The 12,837-nt window shown below is 35.6% G+C and overlaps 1 protein-coding gene across 2 annotated transcripts in view; it reads left to right on the forward strand.

Moving 5' to 3' along the window:
• Window positions 1-12,837, forward strand: part of MYOM2 (myomesin 2) — a 163,527-nt gene that overhangs the window by 16,635 nt on the left and 134,055 nt on the right. For both annotated transcript variants that reach the window (XM_001381469.3, XM_007476226.3), the window contains 3 exons: window positions 7,210-7,348; window positions 7,489-7,646; window positions 12,654-12,746. In XM_001381469.3, the coding sequence (XP_001381506.2) occupies window positions 7,210-7,348; window positions 7,489-7,646; window positions 12,654-12,746 (390 nt within the window). The remainder of the gene's footprint in view (window positions 1-7,209; window positions 7,349-7,488; window positions 7,647-12,653; window positions 12,747-12,837) is intronic.

The raw sequence follows: 12,837 nt of genomic DNA on the forward strand, positions 1-12,837 counted from the left end.
GACTTTGAGCTTTTATGTCTCCATTCTTAGAACTTTCAAATAACCTCTCCACCAGTTTTCATTTTTAGCATGGCTTTGTTTATCAAGTCACTTTAGAGTCACATGAAGTATAGACCCTAAAAGGATGGGACTTAGAGAGGTGTTTTCCAGTGTTAGAGGATGGAGTTGCCAAGAGAACGAGAGATGAAGTGAAAAACAACTTGGGAGGGCACCACAGATAAACTTCAACTACCTCATAGTTTTATTATGGGCTGACTCTAGAACTGAGCATTTGTGCAATGTGTGATAGATGCTGACCAAGAGAAATATTTTATAAGTACAGTTTGCATGTCATTTTTAAGGCTCATGACATAGTTTATCTTTACCAGTACAAGGGGCATTTCAGACAAAAACTCCTCTGATATTGAGGCTCATAGGATTTAGAGCTAGAATGCACCATAAAGATCATTTACTACAACTTGTTAATTTTATAGAAGATTCAGGGGAAATGGACTCCTAAAATGACTTTCCTAAGTGAGTAAAAAAGCTATATATGAAACTCTGATGCCAAATGTGAGGTTCCTTCTCTAACTACCCTGTATCAAAGCTTCATAGGATCATAAAGTTAGATCTGGAAACCTTAGAAATCATCTAGTGAAAATCTTTCATTTTTACAATTGAAGAAACTGAAGCCTAGAGAATTAAATGACTTACTCATGATCACTTTGGTAATAAGTGGCAGAGATGAGATTTGAACTCATTGCTAAAATCCAGTGTCCTTTACCCAGTATTACACTGTCTTTTCTGTATTCTTTGAGGACTATTTGTTGAATCAATGAATTAATTTAACCTGAGACATAAAGAAACATATTGATTTCCCCTGAATGATGTACATATTAAAAGGAACTAAAGTTTAAAATCAAAGAATGAATCTCTAATGGTAAAATTTCAGGGAAATGTGATTTGGGATTGGATGAGGTATTTTGAAAGACAGAAAGACCCGTCTGAATTTCTGAAACCCTACCACATCAGAGGCTGCTGGTTCTTCCATATTGTGTCATCCCTTCTGTTCAGCCTTATTTTCAACTCCCTTCCCTACGGCTCTAGTTGCTGTATGTGATTTTCTAGGATGTTCTATATTTCCTTGCTTTATTATTTCTTTTAGAATTTTATTATGTAACATAATTGAGAAAATCTCATGAGAGAAATAGACTGAAAAATTCCACATGATGGAAATATTCACATGAAATAACTAGTTCTAAAATTATATCCTTAGGCCCTAAGGCAGACTTTCCAGTTATGTAGGAAAATAAGACAGAAGAAGCCACCCACAAAACTTTTGTGCACACAGAGCAAGAGAATAGGGACTAGTTCTTTTCTTTTTATTATTTTGGCCTTTTATTGTATCCTCAGCACTTAGCACCATGCCCGACAGATAATAGATGCTTAATAAAATGCTTGTTTAGCTTCAGATATCATAGCTAGTCTTTCACATTGTTTCCAAGATAATTTTTCTCTGCACAAGTTAAGCCATATTCAAAAACCTTCAAGTACTCTTTATTGCCTATGAAATACAACACAATAAAAAAATTTTAAAACTGGCATTCAAGGCCTTACACAATTTGACCCCAACATATTTCACTGGAAATTACATGAAAAATATAAGACATTCCTTAATACTTCTGTTAACTACTCAATTACTGTTCTATTATCTCATTTTGTCCAATTCTTCCTGCTTAACATTGCATAGATTTTCATTTTTGAAATGGACTCTCCAAATATCTGTGAGATCAAGGTTTTTTTCTTTATTCTTGGTCCAGCTTGAATGTTATCACCTCACCTTATATTTGGATTTATAAATCAACTCAGACATCTACATATTCTAATTTATATTTATTTATGTTCATGTGTATTTCCATGATGTCTTATAAGCTCCTTGAGGGCAAAATTGTATTGTTTTCCTTTGTGTATATAGTATATAATGCCCGATTCATAGTAGATACAGAATATGTATTTATTAGATTGAATGAAAACAAAATATTGTAAAAATAATGTATTATCTCCATCCTGCCCACCCCACCCACCAATTATACTATTATAATTATCACAGTATTAGCATCTGTTAAAAGGTGATGTGTGTGTGTGTGTGTGTGTGTGTAAATTTATAGGTATGAGATGGTAGAAACATCACTCATTAAAGTTAGTTAGGTGACATAGTGGATAACCAGATCTGGAGTACAGAAGACTCGAGTTCAAATCTTCTCTCAGATACTTAGAAGCTGCATGAGTGGGCAAACCACTTGACCTCTTTGTTTCTGTTTCCTCTATAAAATGAGGATAATAATAGCTCTTACCTCCTAGGGATTTTGTAAAAATCAAATGAAATAATAATGGTAAAGCACTTAGAACAACGCTTGGCACATAGTAAGTGCTATTTGAATGTTAGCTATTATTAGATATCTGTGTCTTGGAAAAAGGTTTGTGGGCACAATATGAGGCAATTATGTGATTTGGCAGTCAAAATAGATCAATGCACTTTTAAGCTTAGTTAAAAGTCTCTGGAGCTAGGGGTAGGGGTGGAAGCATGATATATTTCTCTCAGTCTCCATCAGACTATACCTGGAATTTTTTAATTCATTTTGGGCATCACATTTTAGAAAGCTGGAAGAAGAGGAAGCAAGGTCCTTGAGATACTGCTATCTAAGGGCTAGTGGGAGAAATTGGTGGCACTTAGCCTAAAGAAAAGAAGATTTTGCGGGGCGGATGGGCATGATTGCTGTTTTCAGCATGTCATGTTTTGAAGGCATGTCACACAAAAGAGAGATTAAAATTGTTCTGCTAAGCCTCAGAGGGTAGGGCTTGAAGTGATGAGTGTAAGTTGGCAAAAGTTGAATTTAGGCCTGAAGTTTGGAGAAATTTCAGCACAATAACAACAGAGCTTTGCAGCAGTTAGAGTTATCCTAGATGGGACTAGGCACAAAGTTGCTTTGGAGGATTAAGGGATTACCCGTCTTTAAGCAAAGCCTGGATGCCCACTTATTAAATATGTTGAAAAGGGAATTCTTTTGAGTTGAACCAGATGGCTTTTGAGATCCCTTCCAGGTGCGAAATTCTCTGATTTGGAAATTCTGATAACGGGACAATCCAGTTCAAATGTAAGGCAAGAAGAAATGCTTCAGTGAGTTATAGACTTTCAAAACATGTCCCGATTCTTCAGAAATGAGCATTGGCAACAAGACTTGGATAATCTTTTATGAACCTTTAAAGGAACCTCTGTGTAATGGCACAAAACTGTTTATTGTATAAGTGTAGGGCATACTTTCAAAGGTACTTACTGCAATAGTTTTGAAAGGGGCAAATGGATACATTTCTAAGACTATGAAAAACCCACCTTTTATTCTTTGCAGATAGCATCTGCTCATATGGGCAATATGATTTGAGAAAGAAAGACACACAGCTGAAAAGGCCATGTGGCTTTGTATCATATTTAAGCTATTTCCTCAAAGGATAATGGAAAAGACAAAAGAGACATCCCAAACACAGACTTGTCTGAAAGGACACTTCCATGGGCAAAGTTCTACGTGGGTAAATTAAGGGAATATGGAAGGATTCTATAGACAAATCATGATTTGCATTTCAACAGAGTTGGATCAAGAAAGTATGAACATGATGGATTAGAGATGTCAGTGCTCAAATTCTTGTCAGGTCAACACAGAACACATGCTGATGACTGATAACTATTCAAGTCACCATACCAAAGAGTTAAAGGTCTTAGGTTATTCATCTCATGCTACTTATTGAGCTCAGTAGTATTTTATTTTTATTTTCTCTGTTAATTAAAAAAAGAATAAAGTCTAAGTGAAAACATATGATTAGAGTGGCATTTTGTTTCTTATTTATATTGTGAAGGATGACTCTATTGTAGGACAGGAACACCATTTTTTAAATAAACATTTTGCACTTGAAGATTTGTGCATGCATTTTGAGTAGCTCACAGTAGCTTTCAAGGTTTCATTTTAGAAATTGAAGGATCCTTTTACGAAGCAATTAATCACAACTAATTTTCCTGTTTTGTAAATATGTTTAAAAAACATCACGTTTGCTTCAAGTGATGTGAAGCATTTATGTTCAACAGTTAATGGGACTGAGACAGAAACCTGAGTTTAAACCTTATACATTTTTTGCTAATTATATACTGATATGACCTTGAGCAAGTCACTTGACTTATCTGTGCTTCAGTGTTCCCACTATAAGACAGAGATGATGATATAGTTAAACTTGTAGAAAAAGGAATACACAGATAATTATGGCTGCCACAATTTTCTGAATAACTGAGGGTTAAATGGCATCAGTCCTAAAATACTTAACCCCTTAATGTCTCTGGCAGCTCTATAAGACTTAAAAGTACAAATGAGTTTTCAGTCAGCATTGGTGGAAGAAGTTTCCACCTAGGAATTGCCTAAATCAATTACATTGCAGACCTAGATATCACACAAATATTATAATTATCATATTATATAATAAACACATAAGGTTTTTCAGATGATTTGTTTGTATTTGAACAAATCTGAAAACAAGTATCTTTCAGTTATTTGAGGATTTTGATTAAAAAATGTAGAGGCTTCACTGTAGGACTTGCCCCTCCCTTCATATTACAGTTGTATGTATGTTTGAAGGAATAAGGACTTTTCCTAAATTTATTGACTGCATTAGGAAAATTCAAGGTTTTGTCATAATGAGAGTATTTCATTGTTTTTGTTAGCCTAAGCTTTATTTACTCCTTAATTCTGCTGACAGTCAAGAGTCCGATATTTGAGATAAATTGTCCCTGTTTCAATAATGAACAAGTTATAGGTACAGGCCAATTTAAGAGACTCCTTATAATTTGATATATGATAATTCTGCAGAGAAGGATATGATCTGACAGTTGTGACTATGTCATTCTGGAAGATTTAGAGGATTAAAAAATTTTCCACAGATACCTTTATTTCAATTCTGGAAAAATGTATTGAGGATAAATATGCAGGGCATTGTGTTCAAAAGTAAACAGATGAGGGATGAAGAAATTCTATACTGAGTAATGTTAGACTAACTTTCCACATTTAAAATGAGTTTCTGAATAGACTGGAAAAAAGATTTCAAAAAAGAAATTCCAAAGTGAACATAGAATGAACATTGCAAGAGGGAAATGTGTGGTGGTGCTATTGATCTAGGAATAAACTCAAGACTTAGAAAAATGAAATCCATATAATGGAGGATACTTTTAGATGGTGCAGGTGAGGATTTCTGATCCTTTTTAAAAGAAATCATACATGCTTCTAGATTATCTGCAGATCAGCCTTTCCTAACAGTATATTTCAATGGCAGACACTGCTGTATTTCATTAGAACAAAGATCTCTGCTAGGTGACCAGTTGTTAATCTGATAAACTAAGACCCACTAATGTGTTAATGGCTATTAACATATGGACCTCCTGAGCAATGTGTGCCTACTTTAGAGGAGGTCTTCTGGACACAACACTTCATAGAAAGATCACTAGTAAGAATTTAAGGGAAATCAAGCAGGGCAGTGTGGGAGATATTTCTGAGTGCCACTTGAGATCATATTACATTATATGGACAGCTGTCTTCTCTAGTCCACCATATACCCTCAAATATGGGCTCAACTTGGCCCAGGAACCCTCCCAGTCACTAGTGTGTTTCTTGAACTTTAGAAATGAGCACTTCATGTGACTGTGGCTTTGGTGTAGGCACTTCTGGTTCTGACTGACTCCTGAGAAGATCTTTATTTTGTACCTTAATTAAAGCTGATGTGTACTGAGCAAGATTGGAGTTCAAGCATATATCGCTTTAGCCAGATGGAGTAATGACATTCTCTTACACAGAATATTCTTTACATTAGAGAGATAGTGCTTGCATGTTAGGAAAAGTGGTCTCACCAAGGTGGGATGTATGAAACCTTTCCTGAACCCTTTAAGTAGGAATAGATATTTTCTTGGTTAGTTCTTACCTAGTTATATACTCATACCTGGTCTATTTTGTTATACTTTTTTGTGTCCAAGTTGTAAGATCCAATGCAGGGAGGGATGGTGTCTTGGACATTTACTAGTTCTATGACTTTGGACAAGTCAGTTAACTTTGTTGGACATAAATTTCCTCATCTGTACAATCTGAGGATATCAAAGCTAATAGGCTCTTTTGATTTCATTCATATATACACTTGTTTGAAATTTGTAAAGGGGATATTATTGAGATGAAATTTGTAAAGGGGATATTATTGAGATGAAGATTATTGATAACTGAGCTGGTTAATAACGCTGAACAGGAATCCCTTTCTGCTTCTGCTCTCCAAAGATTAAACATGAGAAGGTACCAAGAGCAAAGCTACTATTCTATAAAGAGACTGGGCAGATTCAATCTGGGCTGCTTTGTAACACTGCTGTCTGATCATCAAGAGACTTCTAAGTTTTCTAATGGCTAGGCTGGAGCCGATGATCCCTCAAATTGAAGAGATTTTGCCTCCAACTTTGATCTATTTTTGTGCTTTTGACTTTTACACAAGGCACACCCATTTTTCACCTTTGCTTTTCCTCATTTGAAAGTCTCAGATTTAATCTAAAATCCTAGCGGAGGCCACAATCTCCTCAAATGCTATGCCGACCAGTGAATCAAATATGTAGAGCTGGAAGGAAACTTAAAGACAGCCAATCTACTCACATTATAGATGAGGAAACAGGCCAATTGAAGTTAAATGTGTTGCCCAAGGTCACATAGGTAATGAGCATCCCAACTGGGATTTGAACCTTCATCCTATAACTTTTCGTTTGCTCAAAAATAAGTCTGTGTATGTTGATGAACTACAGAGCCCTTGTGCTCAAATTAGATCACTAAAAAGAATATATTTGATTATTTGTAGACTTATTTACTCATATACTTATCATAATGAAATTATTGATAAAAATTAAATTATAAAAACAAAAGCACTAAGCAGAAAAAATTAAAATTTCTCTGACATTAACTGACTATACGTTTATTTTAATGTAACTGAGGTCTAGGGAGCTTAAGTGATTTAGCTAAAGTCATGCAGGGAGTAAGTACCTGAGACACAATTTGAATTCAAGACATCTGACTCCAGGGCCAGTGTACTTTGCACCATTTGAGATTGCATAGAAGCAGCAATATACTCTGTTCCTGCCTTCTTAAAGTGACAAAGATGCTTTTGATTTTGCAGATCTCAATCATTGCTGTCTTCTTATGGAGAAGCAAGGAGGCAGCGTTTTCTCAATGAACTGAGCTTCATAGAAGAAGATGTGCGCCTGGCTCGGTCTCTTGCCAGAGAAAAGTTGGATAAATATTCAATTCAAGAGATGGTAAAAACACTCAAACTTTCCTTCTGCAAGCATAAATGAACTAGCCATCAAATAACATGCCACTTGGGTGACTTGGTCTTAAGATTAAAATTCAGCGCTTTTGCAGCTTTCTGCTGACATGTCTGTTTTTTGGGTAACAGGTGCAAGATAAGATGGCCTGGGAAAGGCATGCATTTGAGGAAAGGATAAGTAGAGCTCCTGAGATTCTGGTGCGGCTTAGGTCCCACACTGTCTGGGAGAAGATGAATGTGAAGCTTTGCTTCACTGTACAAGGATTTCCTACTCCTGTGGTACAATGGTCAGTGTTTTTTTTTTTTTACACATTCCAATGGCTCAAAAACGATGTTAATGTTTTTTCCCTTAAGGGATTATATTTGTCTTTTCAAAGGGTGATCAAACTGGAGCTAAAATATAAACTTGACTCCTAAGCATTTCCCTTTTCCCATTCAGAAATGAAATTTCCTGCCATAAAGGGTTTCATGCAACCCTGGACACAGGGTATATTTCTCAAAGCTCCCCATACACTAATTCTAAATAAGTGCTAACATTTTTATTCTAGTGCAACTCTATAAAATGATTCCCTACAGGGTCATCTACTTAAGAACAGGCTCTTATAAGTGACATGCATTTAAAATAGTGAACTTTCATCAGGCTGGCATTTATGTGGTGAATGATTCCATTATCCAAGTCTTTAGATACTATGGGATTAATTCTATTAAGCAACATGGCAAGTGCTAGTAAAGTGTCAGCAATAACTAGACTGTTCATGGAATGGGTGTTTGGATTAATTGAAATATCTTTAAAATTTTTAATTGATATTTTTTAATAATACCGACATATACCAGCATAATCCTCCTTTCTCCAGCTCCTAGAAAGCCAGTTCTTAGAGAATAAACTAGAAAAAAAATCTCAGTACAACACATCAACTCATTACCATATCATGTGGTATTCTAGACCTCTAGTTTCACATTCCCATTATCATATATCTACTTGGGGGGGGTGTCAAGATTGGTTAGTATATCAATTTTTGAGATGAAGATTTTTCAGAATTTTGCTGAATGGTTTTAGGCCCTAAACATTTTTCATTTTTGTTTAATAGTTTTTCTCTAAAATGTGTTGTCAGGGGGCAGCTGGGTAGCGCAGTGAATTGAGAACCAGGCCTAGAGAGGGGAGGTCCTAGGTTCAAATCTGGCCTCAGATACTTCCCAGCTGTGTAATCTTGGGCAAGTCGCTTAACTCTTGCATAGCCCTTACCACTCTTCTGTCTTAGAACTAATACAAAGTATTGATTCCAAGATGGAAGGTAAGGATTTTATTTTAAAAAAATGTTGTCACTTAGTAAGTAGAGAGCATTAAAAAACATATACCCCACATCACACCATATCATAAAGGCAATACTATATCGTCATAATGAACTAGGTGCCAAGAGGATTTGGGCTTAAGATTTTCTCTTATCCTGTCCAAGTTCTTTAACCCCTTTAACCAAATGCTTTGGGTACCTTAACTCCCTGTGCCTTAACTGATAAGTCACTGACAACAGGGAACTGAATATATGTTAGAGAATAGGGTTCCTAAATTGGGATATCCCTATGAAATGACAAATATTTTCTATAAATAATTATTTAATTGTTCAGGGTTCAGTATTTTGAACATCTATTATTGTTGCATAATACCAAGGACTGACTCTGTGGATCATATCCTACATATTCAATTGACCAGAACACATTCTTCCTCCCCTGTCTAGTTAATTGAAGTTTTAATGTAACATACTATATATACTATGGCTCCTTTGAGAAAAATTGCAAGTGGGCTGATTATCCCTGCCTATGTAAGTGTGAAGATATATTTAGGACCATCAAAGCCATTAGAACACTGGCTCTGACTAAGTAAATTAGATGAAAACACTTCTATATGAATGGAGACAAAATCTGAATCTGTATTTTCTGTTTTTTAAGGTATCAAAACCTGAACATTTCCCAAATGGGTTCTTACTCATTTGAAATGAAACTTATTTGCATCACTATCACACATTTCAAAAATCATCAGTTTAAAAATATGTATTGTGATTTTAATGACTTGGATTGACCTTCATAGCTTTATTCATTTATTCAGTCATTACTTTTAGATATAGGAGTAATAGATCCATTTGCAGATAGTCACTGCTGGAGTCCCTGAACCAGTTACCATATATACACATGCGTTTACATGTATATATGATGTACCTGCATACATGTGTATTACATGTATGTGCAAACAGATATGAAACACATCCATATATATTCTGCAAATAGATGCACATAAAAGACTGTAGCAACATTTTTCAAAGACATCTTTGAGATCAACTAGTCCAATTTCCTTATTTTACAGATGAAGAATATGAACCTTGGAGCAAGGAAATGATATGCCCTAGTACCAGATTTATCAAATTTTAAAGCTGGGATTGAAACCCACATTTTCTGACTCCACATTGAGTGCTTTTTCCCCCACTACATGCCCATCTCATAGATATATTACATATATGTAGAATATAGATTACACATATATTGTATATATGCTCACATTTCATAAGATCATAAATATAGAGGTGGGAGGAGCATTTTGTGGCCATGGAGTTCATCCATCTCCTTTTATAGATGAGGAAATGTAGAGTAGGAAACATTATTGGTTTGTCCAGTCTTGTCCACTTAGTCAATGTCTGAGGCAACATTACTATAATAGTAATTACCATACTTTATCTATTAGTAACTAGTAATTACCATACTCTACAGTGACACATAGCTGACTCCACATTTACACAATGTACATACACATGTATATATGTGTATGTGCATGCACATTCATGTACACACATTCCATGAATGATAAAAATAAATTGGCATTCTGTGTAGCATATAACCAACAATATTCAACAAACAGATCACTCTAAGATCTGTTTCAACTCGATTATGATATTGCTGAAAATAGAAAACAGAATATGGCTAGGAAAACATGACTCGTAGTGCATTTTGTAATTCAACGTCTTTGGGAGCACTTATATGTGAAAGATTGTAAATTTACTGTTTTAGTTGGCAGGACTCATACAGAGTCTTGCTATTTTGGGTTGATTATGCTAACAGGAATATATACACACACGTTATATGCAAGTCTAGACTGAATACTAGCACATAAAACACCGTGGTCTTTGACTCAGAATCATTCATGTGGAATTGCTGTAGTTAATTGCTATTATATGATCAGAGGAAAACAAGTTCTTTAACCAATATTCATTTCCTTATATGTCTATATATAGTGAGCCCAATACCACCACCACCTCTCAGTCTGGTCCACATGTCAGAGTTTACTTTAGATAGTTTAAACACATATTTACTATCATTGGATTTAGAATGGAAAGGAACCATATCCCTTAACTAGCCTTTAGTTATATAATCAGAGGAAATGAAGCCTAGAGAAGGTCATACAAAGGGAGAAGAAGGTCCTCTGACCTCAGGTGGGTATGAGTCAATTATTAATAAACACCAGTGGAATGCCCACCATCTGCTCCCTGCACATGGCTAGTACATGAAAAGAGCTTGTCATCTAGTTGAGTAGAGAAGATACACACATATGAAAGAGTAAATAAGATCATGTACCTGTCACAGACATACCTCTGTGACTCTGGGTTTGGCATGTCCCCTTTCTGAGCTACAGTAAATTATGAGGTTGGACTGGGTGAAGTTGAAAGTCCCCCTTAGCTTTGACAATGTTATTTTATGACCACAAATGGCTGTCCATTATTTTTTCCATGCAAAAGGCTGCTATTGTCCTTTGACTCTTTGGAATACTTCTCAATAACATGCACCTCTATGTGGCAGTACAGCCTGATTTCTCTTCTACTCTGACCACCCTTGACTCCCCTACTGCAGTTATTCCTGGAAAATATGCTCCTTTCTTTATTTCCTTCTCCTACAGTGCCTGGGAAGCATTAGCTTATCTCGTGCTTCCTTTCTGTTGAGCCATAATCCCTTTCACTTGAGTCCTGGTGGGAGTGACTGCCATTAGTGCCTTTGCCTGCCCACATTTATTGTGTCTAGATACTTGAACCATTAACAGTGATTGAAAACTTCAAGAATACAACATTCAATCTGACTGGTGCAGAAATGGACCTATTGGAGGCAGCCATTCTTGTTATTAGGGCTGCAATAGGGAAAATGTGTTCTTGGCATTTAGAGTTAGAATTCATAAAGCCTGACACAATGGAAGGACTGCTATATTTGAAGTTAGAAGGTTTAAGTCCAAATTCTAGATTTGCCATTTTCTGCCTATATGAAATTGGGCAAGTCAAAATTCTCGGGGCTGTGGCCTTATTTGCCAAATGAGAGGGTTTGCCGAGAGGACTCTTAGTCTCTTCTAGTTCTCAGTCTATGATCCAATGAGGAAATAGTGTTCTAAATGTTGCTTAGGTTCCACATTGCTATAAATAGGATTACTCAGTTACATATTTCTGTGGACCTGCCATTTTAAATGTGGTCACACTCTGTACCCATGAATGGTGCAATTCAGGTACACCTCATTCCATGAAATTATCAACCAGATTCTTTCATAAATCTTTTGTAAAGGATGTGATTATTTTGCCAACAAACTTCCTCTGTGTTGCTAACAATTTCATGTATACCAGAGCAAGACTTGGGCTGTTGACTGGATAATATTGTTGCATGACTAATCACCTTCCTATTCTCATCATCTAAGTCTCTGATAATCTTTTAACTGACTTTATGTGTCGTCATCTACAGTGATATGCTACAGTTTATTTACACTCTCTGTGTGTCTATCCATTGCTACCTGCAATTTGGTTCTTGTAGTAGAAAATATATATATACACACAAACACAGACACAACCTAAAGCATTTATTTAGTGCCTAATATGTGCTAAGTAAAAATGAAATGGTACTTACTTTCAAGCAGTTTATTAGGTTACACTGAATTTGAAATAGGCATTTGAGAGCTGCTTTGGAGACATAGCTAAAATTTATAACATTATTTCTGTTGAAAAAGTGTGACCATATCGCTTCCAAATCACTTATATAGAACAAAACTCATCTTTAAGTTGGGGATGGCTTGTCTCTGTTATCTATACATGCATGTCTTTGCTTTCAAAAGTATAATGTTTTTTAACTTTTAAAAGTGCGTTTTCTAAATAATTAAAAACATGAAATGTTTTAAAGAATTACATTATAATATCAGCAAGGCCTTAGGGAGAGCAGAATCAATAACCGAACAGAAAAACAATGCCACTGATGTTTAAAACAATCTCTTTTCTATATTTTAGGTATAAGAATGATAGTTTGATTTGCCAAGCAGGAGAGCCAGGAAAGTATAGGATTGAAAGCAAATATGGAGTGCATACCCTGGAGATAAATAGGTAAGATATTCATATGGACAATATTCTCCTGTTTATTGCTTAGCATTGGATTATTAAGAGAAGTGGAAGGGAAGAAATCAAGTAAATACCA

The sequence above is a fragment of the Monodelphis domestica genome, chromosome 1 (genome assembly GCF_027887165.1).
Source record: "Monodelphis domestica isolate mMonDom1 chromosome 1, mMonDom1.pri, whole genome shotgun sequence".
NCBI lineage: Eukaryota > Metazoa > Chordata > Mammalia > Didelphimorphia > Didelphidae > Monodelphis > Monodelphis domestica.